At 46.6% G+C, this 14,598-nt stretch overlaps 1 protein-coding gene and 1 long non-coding RNA gene across 2 annotated transcripts in view; both read left to right on the top strand.

The window, feature by feature from the left end:
• The window catches only part of LOC144695660 (zinc-binding protein A33-like), a 32,252-nt gene extending 20,497 nt beyond the window's left edge, over positions 1 to 11,755 (top strand). The window contains exon 6 of the mRNA XM_078566586.1: positions 9,526 to 11,755. Within this exon, the coding sequence (XP_078422712.1) occupies positions 9,526 to 10,082 (557 nt within the window). The 3' untranslated portion in view covers positions 10,083 to 11,755. The remainder of the gene's footprint in view (positions 1 to 9,525) is intronic.
• A 1,415-nt stretch (positions 11,756 to 13,170) lies between these two features.
• LOC144695676 (uncharacterized) overlaps positions 13,171 to 14,598 on the top strand; it is a 306,135-nt gene continuing 304,707 nt past the window's right edge. Inside the window, exon 1 of the long non-coding RNA XR_013579988.1 lies at positions 13,171 to 13,184. This is a non-coding gene — a long non-coding RNA (uncharacterized LOC144695676). The remainder of the gene's footprint in view (positions 13,185 to 14,598) is intronic.

Below are 14,598 nucleotides of genomic sequence, written 5' to 3'. Positions count from 1 at the left end.
TACACATCGGTATCAACGACATAGGAGAACTAAGGGATGAGGACCTGAAAGCTCAGTACAGGAAGTTAGGAGATAAATTAAAATGCAAGACCTCAAATGTAGTAAGCTCAGGATTACTCCCAGTTGCACGTGCAAGCGAGAGCAGGAATAAGAGGATAGACCAAATGAACACGTGTCTGGAGAGATGGTGTATCTGGGAGGGATTCAGATTCTTGAGGCACTGGGACCGGTTCTGGGGAAGGTGGGACTTGTATAAACCGGAAGGGCTGCACCCAGGCAAAGGTGGGACCAGTGTCCTTGCGGAGGCTTTTGCTAGTTCTGTTGGAGAGTATTTAAACGAGTCTGGCAGGGGGACGGGATCCCAGGAGTAGGGTCAGATAGGTCAGATTCAGATCAGAAAAACGGAGGTAGAACATTAGCGAGGGACATTGTGATAGACATGGAGCTACAGGAGAAGCAAAGTTTACAATGTGTCCAGCAAGGGAAATTGATGGGGTTAAACTGTTTATACTTCAGTGCAAGGACTATTACAAACAAGGTAGATGAGTTAAGGGCACAGGTAGACACATGGCAGCAGGATGTCATTGCTATAACGGAGACCTGGCTAAAGGAGCGACAAAACTGGCAGCTTAATATCCCTGGTTATAAAGTCTTCAGACACGATAGAGTAGAAGATAAAAAAGGAGGGGTGTGGGGTAGCACTAATGGTTAAAGAATCAATTCCAGTTGTGAGAAGGGCTGATGCACTAAATGGGTCAACAAACGAGGCTTTATGGATTGAGCTTAGAAATAAAGAAGGGGCAGTCGCACAACTGGGATTATACTACAGACCCCCAAATGGTGAAAGGGAGATAGCAGAAGAAATATGTAGGCAAATTTCTGCTTGTAAGAACAAGAGGGAAATAATAGTAGGAGACTTCAACTATCCTAATATCAATGGGGATTCAAACAACATAAGGGGAACTGAGGGAGAAAAATTCATGCAGTGTGTCCAGGAAAATTTTTTCAACCAATTAGTGACAAACCCAACGAGAGGAGATGCAATTCTAAACCTAGTCTTGGGAAACGAAGAAGGGCAAGTGGGTGAAGTGACAGTTGGCGACCATATCGGGGACAGTGATCCCAATTCAGTTAGATTTCGCATTACCATGGAAAAGGACAGAGATAAGGCAGGAGTAAGAGTCTTGAACTGGGGGAAGGCAAATTTTGCAGAAATGAGAAGGGACTTGGCTGAGGTGGACTGCACAGCACTGCTGGAGGATAAAACAGTAGAAAACCAGTGGGAAGCACTAAAAAGCGAGACCCTAATTGTACAAAGTAGACATGCCCCCTACCAAAATAAGAGTGGTACTGCCAAATCTAGACCCCCACCCCCCGGTAGTCGAGAAGAATACAGGGGAAGTTCAAACAGAAAAAGAAATTGTACGATAGGCACAAAGAACTAAGCACTGCAGATAGCCTACACTAATATAGGAAGTGCAGGGATGAAGTAAAACAGGAAATAAGGAAATCAAAAAGAGGGCTTGAAAAAAGATTAGCAAGTAAAGTTAAAGATAACCCAATACATTAATGCTAAAAGGTGAGTTAAGGAAAAAGTGGGACCTATCGGAGATGGAGATGGAAACTTGAGTGTAGAAGCAGAGGCTGTGGGAAGAGTTTTAAATGAATATTTTGTCTCCATGTTTACAAAGAAAAGGGAGGATGCAGATATATCAGTCCAGGAGGAACACTGCGAGATATTGGACGGTATAATCATAAAGAGAGAGGAAGTACTTGAAGGGTTGAAATCCTTGAAAGCTGATAAGTCACCTGGGCCAGATGGATTGTTTCCGAGGCTGCTGAAGGAAGTCAGGGAGGAGATAGCAGATGCTCTGAGGATGATTTTCCAACCTTCACTAGATACAGGGGAGGTACCGGAGGACTGGAGAAATGCAAACGTAGTTGCATTGTTTAAAAAGGATCAAAGGAAATGCCAAACAATTATAGGCCAATCAGTCTTACATTGGCGGTGAGCAAATTAGTAGAATCAATCCTGAGAGATAGGATTAACTGTCATGTGGAAAGGCATGGACTAGTCAGGGATGGTCAGCATGGATTTGTTAAAGGAATGTCTTGCCTCACAAATTTGACTGAATTCGTTGAGGAAGTGACAAGAAGGGTTGATGGAGGTAGTGCAGTGGATGTTGTGTACATGGATTTTAGCAAGGCATTTGACAACGAAACAAAGGGTAATGGTCGTTGGATGGCCTTGCAAAAGGAAAGTTGTCTCAAGTGGTGTTCCACAGGGCTTGGTGTTGGGAGCCTTGCTGTTTGTGTTATATATTAACGATTTGGATGTGAACTTGGGGGGCACAATTGGGAAATTTGCAGATGACATAAAGATTGGCTGAGTCGTGAATAGTTAGAGGATAGCCATAATCTCCAAAACGATATAGATGGGTTGGTGGAGTGGGTGGTGAAGTGGCAGATGGATGTTAACATGTAGAAGTGTGAATTCATACATTTAGTGTGGTCAAACAGTTACAGGGATTACAGAATAAATGGGAATATAAAAGGGATAGATGAAGTGAGATATCTTGGTGTACAAGTACACAGGTCCTGGAAGGCAGCAGTTCAAGTCGACAAGGTTGTAAAGAATGCATATGGAATGCTCTCCTTCATTGGCAGAGGTATAGAATATAAAAGTAAGGATATAATGTTGGAATTGTATAAAACACTAGTGAGGCCACAACTGGAGTATTGTGTGCACTTCTGGTCACCACATTACAGGAAGGACGTAATATCTCTGGAGAGAGTGCAGAGGAGGTTTACAAGAATGTTGCCAGGGTTAAAAAAGTGTAGCTATGAGGAGAGATTGGATAGGTTGGGGTTATTTTCCTTAGAACAAAGAAGGCTGAGAGGTGAATTGATTGAGGTGTATAAAATTATGAGGGGAATAGATCGAGTTGACAATATAAAATTGTTTCCCTTGGTGGAGAATTCTAGAACCAGGGGACATAGAATCAAGATAAGTGGCAGAAGGTGTAGGGGGGGCATGAAGAAGAACTTTTTTACGCAGACGGTAGTTGGTGTCTGGAATTCGCTGCCCAAGTTGGTGGTAGAGGCAGAAACTCTAAACTCTTTTGAAAAGTACCTGGATCTGCACCTCAAGTGCTTTAAGCTGCAGGGTTATGGGCCGGGTGCAGGAAGGTGGGATTAGAAAGGGTACCTGGGTGTCCTCGGGCTGGCAAGATGGGCCGAATGGCCTCCTTCTGTGCTGTAACTTTTCTGTTGTTCTATGGTTCTAACTGAATATTTTCACAAAAATACTAATATGCAGGGTTCTGGGCAAAAAGCTGGGCTATGAGATTAAATTGGACAGCTCTTTCACAAAGTCCGCACAAGTACAATGGACTGACTGGCCTCCTTCTGCGCTGTAAGTTTCCATTATCTAGCCTGACTTATAGTTGGCCGGGATGTTTTTCAGTGACTAGGGCAGTCCCAAAACAGGCGTTAGACCCCCTCCATCTGCTAATGTTGGTGCTATTTTTGTCCTCTGTCCAGATATTGGGATGTCCTGAGACTCGAGCCCTGAGCCTTGGTTTTCTGGACATGGATGTGGGCGGCAGTGAAGGACAAATGAGCACATTTATTTTCCTGTTTTCAGTGTGGAGGTGGGAGGGGCAGCAGTGTCTCTATCAGCTCCTCATTACTCCTGTCCACTGCACGATGACATGATGGTCCCCCTCCCAGTGCAGCCAGGCCCCTTCACACTCTCCCTTCCCCGACCCACTGTCTCCCCAACCTCCCTACCAGATCTACTCTTTCTCTTCCAATGTCTCTGCTCTTTCCTCTCCTCCAACCTCTATACTTGCCTCCCACTCCCTCCCCCCTCCCCTGTCCTTTCTCCTTCTTTCTCGCTTGCACTCTCTGCCTCCCCCTCCCGCAGATGTTCCTCACAACCCTACTTCCCCACCTGCTTTCTCTCTCACCTCACTTTCCTGTCCCCTTCTCTCCCCCACCTACCACTTCCCTTCCTTCCCCCTCTGTTTTCTATCTCCAGCCACTCCCACACATACTCCACTCCCCGTCCATCCTCTCTTTCACTTTGCTCCACTCTGTCTCCCATCCCCATTCCGCTCTTCCTCCCCCCTCTCGATCCCATACACTCTCTGTCCTCCCCTCCTGCACGCTGTGCCTCGCAACCCCCCCTCCTTTCCCTCCAGCTTTCTTTCTCTCCTCCCTTTCCCATGCTCTCTCTGCTCCACCTCCCAGCCTCTCTCCCTTCCCCCTTCCATCACCTCAGCCCTCCCCATCCCTCCAAATCTTTCACTCCTCCAGCACCTTTTCTCCCTCCCCTCCCTCTCACCTCTCTGTACTCACACATTGTCTCTCTGTCTCTCTCTCTCTCTCCCATGCTGCTGCTTTTGGGTTGCTAAGTTGTAACTAGTGGAGTGCTACAGGGGTCAGTGCTGGGGCCTCAGCTACTTACAATCTATATCAATGACTTGGATGAAGGGCTTGAATGTATGATATTTAAATTTGGTGATGACACAAAGCTAATTAGGAATTTAACTTGTCAAGGGGACACGAAGAGCCTACAAAAGGATTTAGATAGGTTAAGAGACAGTTAAGTTAGCAGATGGAGTGCAATGTGAGAAAACGTGAACTTGTCCACTGGGCAGGAAGAATATCAAGACAATTATTTTAATAGTGAGAATGAGTAAATCGATATTGTTGGAGTTGTGACTGTATTTTCGGTGTGGAGCGATTGTAAGTTCACATCTGTGGGAGTGACCTTTGTGTTGACTGGAGATTGTAACATTTAAGGTTCAGAATGTCCCAACAGTTGATACATTCAGATCCTGTCTCAGGGCAGGGGGCTGAACAGTTCGTGTTCAGTTGTTTTTAGTTGGGAGCAGTAGTTGGTGCAGCAGCTCAGCTGGGGAGCTGGGACCCTGCCTGTGTTTAGATGCTGGAGTGGAACTGCTGTCAGCAGGTTGTAGTTTGCGTTACAAACCACCAGGAGACTCAGGTACAGGCCACGATCGCTTATTAATGATTCAAGCGGACATAGGGAGAGACAGCCTTGGGCAATCCTAGGCCGAGCTGTACAGATTTCAACAAAATCACCTTTTTATACACAACTAGTCACAGACTCATAATCTAATCTTGTCAATTCACAATCACATGCTTAAAGAGGCCTTCGGCTTTTGTCACTTATTTCCCGTGTGTACAGACACTAGACATTGTTCTCATCCTCGCAAGACCACCATATCTTCCTGATTGTGCAGGAGTCTGTGCCTCCTGACTTCAACAGCCACTCACTCCCTGATCTTGTTCTTTGTTCCCCTGCCTTGCCCTGTCTCATTTCTTATCCTGTCTAAAACACGCCTGCTATTCTCCCGCTCTGCTTTCCTGCTTACATTTTATTTTTACTAAAAGACAATTCTAACTAAAATTGTTTAACCCTTTCAAAATGCGGGAGTAGAACTACTGTTGGCAGGTGTAGACCATCCAGCCCTTCGAGCCCACTCCATCATTCGATGAGATCATGGCTGATCTTCTATTTCAACACCATTTTCGCTATCCTCGTGTCCATTAATGTTTTTAATATGTGGAAAAGTACCCATCTCAGACTTGCACATACTCAATGACTGAGCCTCCACAGCCACCTGGGACAGGGACTTCCAAAGATTCACCACCCTCCTGAGTGAAGAAGTTCCTCTTCATCTCAGTCCTAAATGACCTGCCCCTTGTTCTGAAACTGTGTCCCCTGGTCCTAGACCCCCCGGCGCCGCAACCAGGGTAACATCCTTCCTGCATTTACCCTGTCAAGCCCTGTAAGAATTTTGTACATTTGAATGAGATCACTTCTCCTTCTTCTAAACTCCAGAGAGTAAATGCCCTGTTTATTTTATTTTTCTGCATAGGGCAATCCCTCCAGCCCAGGAATTATTTTGTGAACCTTAATTATACTCGGTCCACGGCAAGTATATCTTTCCTTAGGTAAGGAGACCAAAATTGCACATAATAGTCCAGGTGCAGTCTCACCAAGGCTCTATATAATTGCAGTAACTCATCTTTACCCCTGGACAAACCTCCTGTTGTAATATGGCCACACTGCATTTGCCTTCTAAATTCCTTGCCGTACCTGCATGCTAAATTTCAATGCCTCATGAACAAAGACACCCAAGTCCCATTGACGTTCAACATTTCTCAGCCTTTCACCACTTAAGAAGTACTCTACATTTCTGTTTTTCCCACCAAAGTGGATATCCTCACATTTCTCCACATTGAATTTCATCTACCACATTTTTACCCACTCACTGAGCGCACCAAATCCCCTTGAATCATCTCTGCATCCTGCTCACAACTGACACTTTCATCTAGTTTTGTGTCATCTGCAAACTTGGAAATGTTACATTTAAGCCCAACATCCAAATCATTGATAAGGACTGTTAGTATCTGGGGCCCAAGCACCGATCCTTGCGGTACCCCACTAGTCACAGGCTGCCCACCTAAAAATGACCCATTTATTCCTACTCATTGTTTTCTGTCCGTTAATCAATTCTCAATCCATGCCAGTACATTCCACCAAATTGCATTTACGCTAATTTTGTTTGCCAAACTCTTGTGTGGGAACTTATCAAAAGCTTTCTGAAGATCTAAATGTACCACATTCACCAATTACCCATTACCTATTCTGCTAGTTACATCCTCCAAGAACTCCAACAGATTTGTTAAACATGATTTCACTTTCATTAAACCCATGTTGATTCTGCCCAAACTTACCATTATTTTCTAAGTGTCCTGTTATCATATCCTTTGGTACAGATTTTAGCATCGATGTTAGGCTGACAGGTCTGTAGTTCCCCGTTTTCTCTCTCCCTCCTTTCTTAAGTAGTGGGGTTACATTTGCCACCCTCAATCTGCAGGAAGAATTCCAGAGTCTATAGGATTTTGAAAGATGAGCACCAATGCACCTACTTTCTCTACAGCCACCTCATTCAACATTCTGGGATGAAGATCATCAGGTCCAGGGGATTTCGGTAGTTTAAGTCCCATTAATTTCTCTTGTGCTTTTTTAAACTAATAATAGTGTTCCAGTTCCTTGTTGATATTTATCCCTTGATCCTCCATTATTTCTGGGAGGTTTTTAATGCTGATCATTGACATTTGGGCAGATTGTGAGAAAGTTCATGTGATTTGCCTTGGTCATGTCTGTCATAAAACATGCGGTTTGTTGTGTGTTTGACCACAGGTTTCCTGTTAATTCATGTCTACCCCATGTTAATTTTTTTATGTTAGGACATAAGGTAGATAGTATTATCTGTTTGCTTTGTTGACTTTTGGATAGTAATATTCTTCTGTTTGTTTCAAACCATGCAATCTTATGGCTTTATTCTCTTTGTAAGTAAATGGGATTTCAAATTTTATCCACTAACAAGAAAAGTTAATGGTCGCTAACCAGATCGTAACCAAATTTGTGGGTCTTGCCCGGGACTGTAACAAATTTGGGGGTCTGGTCTAGCAATGTACCACGAGAGACAGCAGAACTCTACAGCAGAGAGGCATCTGGGCATTCTGATGCATGAATCACAAAAAGTTAATATGCAGGTACAGCAAGTGATTAGGAAGGTAAATAGAATGTAGATGTCTATTGCAAGGGGGATCAAGTATAAGACTATGCAATTGTTGCCACACCTGTACAGGGTCTCAGTGAGACTGTGTCAGGAGTCTGTGTACCATTTTTATCTCCTTACTTAAGAAATGAGATAATTACATGAGATAAAAACAAAAAACTGCGGATGCTGGAAATCCAAAACAAAATGACATAATGACATAATTACATGAGAAGCAGTTTAGAGAAAGTTCGCTTGACTGATTCCTGCGATGAAAGAGTTATCTTATGTTAAAAGGTTGAGCAGGTTGTGCCTATATCCATTTTAGTTTAGAAGAATGAGAGGTGATCTGATTGAAACATGTAAGACGTTGAGGGGATTTGACAGGGTGGATGCTGAGTGGATCTTTCCCTTTGGGAGGAGTCTGCAACGAGGGGACAGAGTAAATATTAGGGGCTCACATTTGAGACAGAGGTGAGGAGAATTTGTTTTCTGTCAGAGTGTCGTTACTGTTTGGAATTCTGTACCCCAGCGAGTAGTGGAGGCTATGTCATTTAATACACTCAATCAGATCAGTCATTATCTTGTCGATTGTGGAGCAGGCTTGAGGGGCCAAATGGCCTACTCTTGCTCCTAATTCTAGTGTCCTTGTAATTTAATTTTGTTTAGTATCTTACAGGATCAGATTGTGTACAGCCTGTGCAGTGACATTTTCACACTGCTTCGCGAAAGCATCACTCTCCACCCACTCTCTCTCCAGCTCTTTTTATCTCCTGCCCCTCTGTTTCCTCCCCCCTCTCTCCCCAACATTATTTTTTGCCCATCCGCTCTCCTTGTCACAAACTCTCTTCCCTCCCTCATATTCTCCCTCTCCACCCCCCCCACTATCTCTTTCCACTCCCTGTCACTCATGCTGTCCCCTACTCACGCTCCCCCTCTTCTCCCCCATCCTCCTCTCCACCCACACTTTCTCAGTCCCTTTGCCCCATACTCTCTCGCTCGCTTCCTACGCTTTCTTCCTCTCTCGCTCTTTAACTTATGCTCCCTTTCTTATCTCTCCCCTTCCCACAATCTTTCTCTCTCACCTTCCAAACTCCCTCTCCCTCTTCCTGCCATGTACTCACCCTCCCCCCTGCCTCATCTAGCATCAGTCCTTCCTGGTCTCTATCTCCTTTCCCCACCCAGTGGCCGTGTCAGGGCCTTTCACTCTTTCTTCCGCCTACCCAGACACTCTATCTCCTTCCTCTCCTTCCCTCATCATTCTGCTGTACATCTCCCACGCTCTCCCCTCCTCGTACACTCTCGCTTCCCTCTTCCACACTTTCTCCCCTCCCCTTCTGCTTTCCTGTCTTGCACATTCTCTCCCCTATCTCAGAACTTCAAATTCTCACTCCCTCCCTCAAGAAACCCTCCCACTTTTGCATTCACCCTCCAGCTCTCTCTCTCTCAAACAATGACACTCTCCCTGACACCCTGCACTCTCTACCCCAACATCTTGTTCTCTCAGATCTCCCCACACTTCCTGCCGACCCCCTGTTCTCTCTACTCCACCTTCACTTTCCCACCCACTCTCCCAATCTCTCTGTAATCCTGCTGTCTCTCTCCTGTCTCCATGTTCTGAAACCTTCCTGCTCACACTCTCCCCGACCTCTTCCTCTCCCTCACTCTGCTCCCACTCTCCCTCTCCACACTCCTGCTCTCCCCCCTCCTCCACTCCCTCCTCTGCTGCCATTTTCTCTCCTCAACTTCACCTCCCACCTCCATCTCTTTCCAGCTCCCTCTCTCTCTCTGTCTCCCCCTATCCTTCTGCTCTCTCTCCACATCTGCTCCCCTCTCTCCCTCCGGGCTCCTTCCTCACACTCTCTCCCCCTCCCCAGCCCCTCTCTCTAAATCACTGACTGTTATTTTAACTTTCCCCCAGCTCCAGCCTCCCTGACTCTGGATCCGGACACAGCGAATCCCTGGCTCATCCTGTCTGAGGACCGGACCAGTGTGAGACACGGAGACGAACGGCAGCCGCTCCCTGACACCCCGGAGAGGTTTGATTCCTGGGTCTGTGTCCTGGGATCAGAGGGATTCACATCAGGGAGACATTACTGGGAGGTGGAGGTGGGGGTGGGGGAGACTGGGTGGGGGCTCGGAGTGGCCCGAGAGTCTGTGAACAGGAAAGAGTTTATCTCCCTGATCCCCGAGTCCGGATTCTGGGCTGTGGGGCTGGATCCCGGAATTGGTTATTTTGCCGTCACCTCCCCCTCACCGACCCCCCTCACCCCGAGTGGGAATCCCCGGAAGATCGGGGTTTACCTGGACTATGAGGGTGGACAGGTGTCATTTTACAATGTGGACAACATGTCCCATCTCCACACTTTCACCCACACTTTCACTGAGAGAATCTTTCCCGTCTTCTACCCGGGATGGAATATTGACGGTGGGAAAAACTCGGCCCCGCTGACAATCTGCGGGGTTAAAGGTCACTAACGGATCCATCCCATAATTTCACACCGTCTCCCTGCCTCCTGCCAGCTGTAAACTGATGGGTGCCGGTCTCAGTCACAGGCGGAGGGAGAAGCCAGGTTAACATTCCGGATATAAACCCTGTCTGGGAACTGGGGGTGGTCACTGTGAGTGTGTGTGTGTGTGTGGGGGGGGGGGGGGGGGGGGGGGTCGCTGTGTGTGTGTGATGGGGAGTGTCTCTGTGTGTGTGTGGGTCGTGGGGTTCCTTTGTGTGTGTGTGTGTGGGGGCGTCGAGGCCGCTGTCTGCGTGGCGAGGCAGTGAGCAAGTGCCGTTATCATGCTGCCTGGCCTGCTGAGTATTTCCATCATTTTCTGTTTATATTAATCTCTAGTTGGTTTGTTTCTTATAATCGTGATAAAACTGTCAGTTTGACTTACTTCAAACTCTCACCATGTTTCAATAACCGAACTTGAGTGATTATATAACACTGAGAAACTGGACTGGGTTTGTACAGGTCTGTAAAAGAAGTTGCCTTGAGACTGTTTAAACATGTAAATGATGTGAGATTGCTGTGAGAAGTGTTTTGACAGTCTGTCTGTATTGAAGATGATGTGAACTGATCGGCTTTCTCTGCCATTAACAGATAATGTTTAACCGCATGAAAATCAGTTCATTTGCTGCACTAGAATGTTAGTGGATGTAAAGTTGGGTCTGCCCAAAACTTGTTGGTCTTCCAGCGCAAAGAGTTGTCCCTGACCGAGTGTTGCAGTCTGGCACATTCCAATGTCCAGGACTATGTGCTGAGGGACGCACTAAAACTTGGGGCAGCCGCCACAAAGGCGCAATGGGGAAGGGTCGCTGTGTAAGACCTTTCTGCCACAGCGCACCGAGGGGCTGGGAACTGTTGAGAGCCCCTCGGGCTGTACAGCTCAAAATGAATGTCTGCATTGAATGTTAATTGTATTATAAATGTATTGAAGCACCTCAGAGTGCAACATGATGTATGTTGACAACTCCAATGCCATTGTCTGATTAAAAGAGTTGACGTTTCGAGTCCTCATTACCCTTCAACAGACCCTTCTCTGTTGAAGGGTCATGAGGACTCGAAACATCAACTCTTTTCTTCTCCGCCGATGCTGCCATACCTGCTGAGTTTTTCCAGGTAATTCTGTTTTTGTTTTGGATTTCCAGCATCTGCAGTTTTTTGTTTTTACCATTGTCTGATTGTCTGCTTTGACCTTATTGAAATGATTGAAATATTCGTTGATTGTATTGATGCACCTTGTGATACATGTTGTAAAAGTTGAACCTGATTGTACTTTTGTGATGGTGATTTTGAAATGGTTTGGAACGTTCTTCCAGATATTTTATGAATTAAGTATATTTTTCAAAAAAAAAGTTAGTGGAGGTAAAGTTGGAGCAGATTTCCAGCATCCGCAGTGTTTTGCTTTTATCTTAAAGTTATCATTTATCTCTGGTTTGTCTGTTTACCTGTTTTATTAAAAACATTATTAAAGCTCTCTGTGCATGTAACCTGTTCATATTATGGCTATTATATAGAATTATAATTTACACTGGGTGTCCACGATTACATTTGTAAATTGTTTCTTCAAACAAAAATACCTGAGAACCACTGGAATGGCAGCAGGTTTCTTTTGTCAAAAAGGACACAGTCTCTCATTAAATCCAAGAAGCAGAAACTAAACATGTTGTTTGTTTTATTTACAAATTGCTCCAGAGTCTGGATCCTTCCAGCGCCCATTCCAGATTCATCAGTGTGATTTTTAGAGCCTCCGGCTGGAGTAAGTGGAGAGATAGTTCTCTAGAAATGGGACTGAAGTTTACTCTGGGACTTCATGATTCAATCATGACTGATCTGCACCTCAACTCCATTTACCCACCTTAGCTCCAATTCACTGCATCCACATCAATCCCAACTGGAATCCATACGAAATACCAGCAGCTTCTCCTGTTCCTGTCAGGAAAAACCGGACCTGGAATTCTGTCCATTATCACAATGATTTTTAAACAACATCACCTGTCACTCAGAGGCTGGGAGGTAGGTTTCCAGCGAGTGGAGAAGTAGATTGGCTGAAGAGACCATCACTCAGCTTAGGGAGGCGGGTTCTGCGGATGGAGAAACCGATTGGCTGGAGAAACTGTCACTTAGATTGAATCGCGAAGCGTAATGCTCGAAGGCAGTGTCACTCTGAGTGAGAGAGGCGGGTTTCCGGAATTTAAAAGCGGACAGAGCGGACCGGCAGTTACTCAGCGCGAGGGAGGCGGGTTTCTGTGGCATTGTAAAAGGCGTTTGGGTTGAGCTGCTGTCAGTCAGAGTGATTCAAGCGGTTTCCGACCAATACAGAAGGGGCTACTGTCATTCAGAGAGGGAGGCAGGTTTCCGGGGAATGAGGAAGCCGAATCGCCGGGGCACCTGTCACTCAGTGAGCGAGGAGGGCTTTCGCGGAATGGGGATTGGTTGGTGTGCCTGTTACTAAAACTGACAGCAACAGGCTTCCGTGGAATTAGGAAGCAGTTTGGTGGCTCCGCTTGTCACTCAGACTGAGGGAGGCAGGTCATCAGGCGGTCGGGAAGCCGCTTGGTCCATGAGCATGTGACTCAGAGAGCGAGAGATGGGGGTGTGGGTTTCGTTAAATGGGGAAGCGGATTGGCCGAATTGCCTCTCACTCAGGGTGATGGAGGCGGGTCTTCGGTGTCTTTGGAAGCGGATTGGCCTCAACGCCTGTCACTCAGATTTATTAAGCCGTTTTTCCTGGATACTAGAAGGGCATTGGTCGCAGTTTGGTGTTTTTCCGGGTAATGGTGTAGTTGATAGGTGATGATGCCTGTCACGCAAAGTAAAGGAGGCGGTTTACGAGGAATTTGGAAGCGGATTGGTGGAGCGCCTGTCAGTCTAAATGAAGGAGGCGGGTTCCGAGGAATGGAGAAGACGATTGGCGAAGTGAGTGTCACTCATAGGGAAGGAGGCGGGTTTCCGAGGGATGTTGTAGCCGATTGGTGCAGCGCCTGACACTCAGTTTGAGGGAGGCGGTTTTTCCGGATTGGGTCCTTGGTCGTACTCGTACTTCAGTCCGTCCGGGAATGAAACACCGCTGGGCTCTTGTGTCGGGACTTATTGCCTTTGGAAGCTATTGACGCCTGGTTTTATCGTCGGGAGTTTTTAAGGTTGAAAGTTTTAACTCCTGTTGTTATTATTCACAACAAAAACAGAATTACCTGGAAAAACTCAGCAGGTCTGGCAGCATCGGTGGAGAAGAAAAGAGTCGACGTTTCGAGTCCTCACGACTCTTCAACAGAACTGAGTATATTTAGGAGAGGGGTGAAATATAAGCTGGTTTAAGGTGGGCGGGGGGAGAGAGAAGTTGAGGGGGTGGGGGGTGGTTGGGACAAGGAAACAGTGATAGGAGCAGATAATCAAAAGATGTCACAGACAAAAGGATCAAAGAGTTGTTGAAGGTGGTGATATTATCTAAGAAAATGTGCTAAATAAGAATGGATGACAGGACACTCAAGGAACAGCTCTAGTGGGTGTGGGGTGGAAAGACTGACAAGGTATTAGTTGTAGATTTAAAAATAATGGAAATAGGTGGGAAAAGAAAAATCTATATATATTATTGAAAAAAAAGGGGAGGGGGAAGAAACGGGGTGGGGATGGGGGGAGGGGGAGTTTAAGATCTAAAGTTGTTGAATTCAATATTCAGCCCGGAAGGCTGTAAAGTGCCTAGTCGGAAGATGAGGTGCTGTTCCTCCAGTTTGTGTTGGGCTTCACTGGAACAATGCAGCAAGCCAAGGACAGACATGTGGGCAAGAGAGCAGGGTGGAGTGTTAAAATGGCAAGCGACAGGGAGGTTTGGGTCTTTCTTGCGGACAGACCGCAGGTGTTCTGCAGTGCGGTCGCGCAGTTTGCTTTTGGTCTCTCCAATGTAGAGGAGACCGCATTGGGAGCAACGAATGCAGTAGACTAAGTTAGGGGAAATGCAAGTGAAATGCTGCTTCACTTGAAAGGAGTGTTTGGGCCCTTGGACGGTGAGGAGAGAGGAAGTGAAGGGGCAGGTGTTGCATCTTCTGCGTGGACATGGGGAGGTGCCATAGGTGGGGGTTGAGGAGTAGGGGGTGATGGAGGAGTGGACCAGGGTGTCCCGGAGGCAACGATCCCGACGGAATGCCGCCAGGAGGGGTGAAGGGAAGATGTGTTTGGTGATGGCATCATGCTGGAGTTGGCAGAAATGGCGGAGGATGATCCTTTGAATGCGGAGGCTGGTGAGGTGATAAGTGAGGACAAGGGGGACCCTATCATGTTTCTGGGAGGGAGGAGAAGGCGTGAGAGCGGATGCGCGGGAGATGGGCCGGACACGGTTGAGGGCCCTGTCAATGACCGTGGGTGGAAAACCTCGGTTAAGGAAGAAGGAGGACATGTCAGAGGAACTGTATTTGAAGGTAGCGTCATCAGAACAAATGCGACGGAGGCGAAGGAACTGAGAGAATGGGATGGAGTCCTTACAGGAAGCGGGGTGTGAG

The sequence above is a fragment of the Cetorhinus maximus genome, chromosome 21, assembly GCF_964194155.1.
Source record: "Cetorhinus maximus chromosome 21, sCetMax3.hap1.1, whole genome shotgun sequence".
NCBI classification, from domain to species: Eukaryota; Metazoa; Chordata; class Chondrichthyes; order Lamniformes; family Cetorhinidae; genus Cetorhinus; species Cetorhinus maximus.
This window is presented reverse-complemented; position numbering and strand designations above follow the sequence as displayed.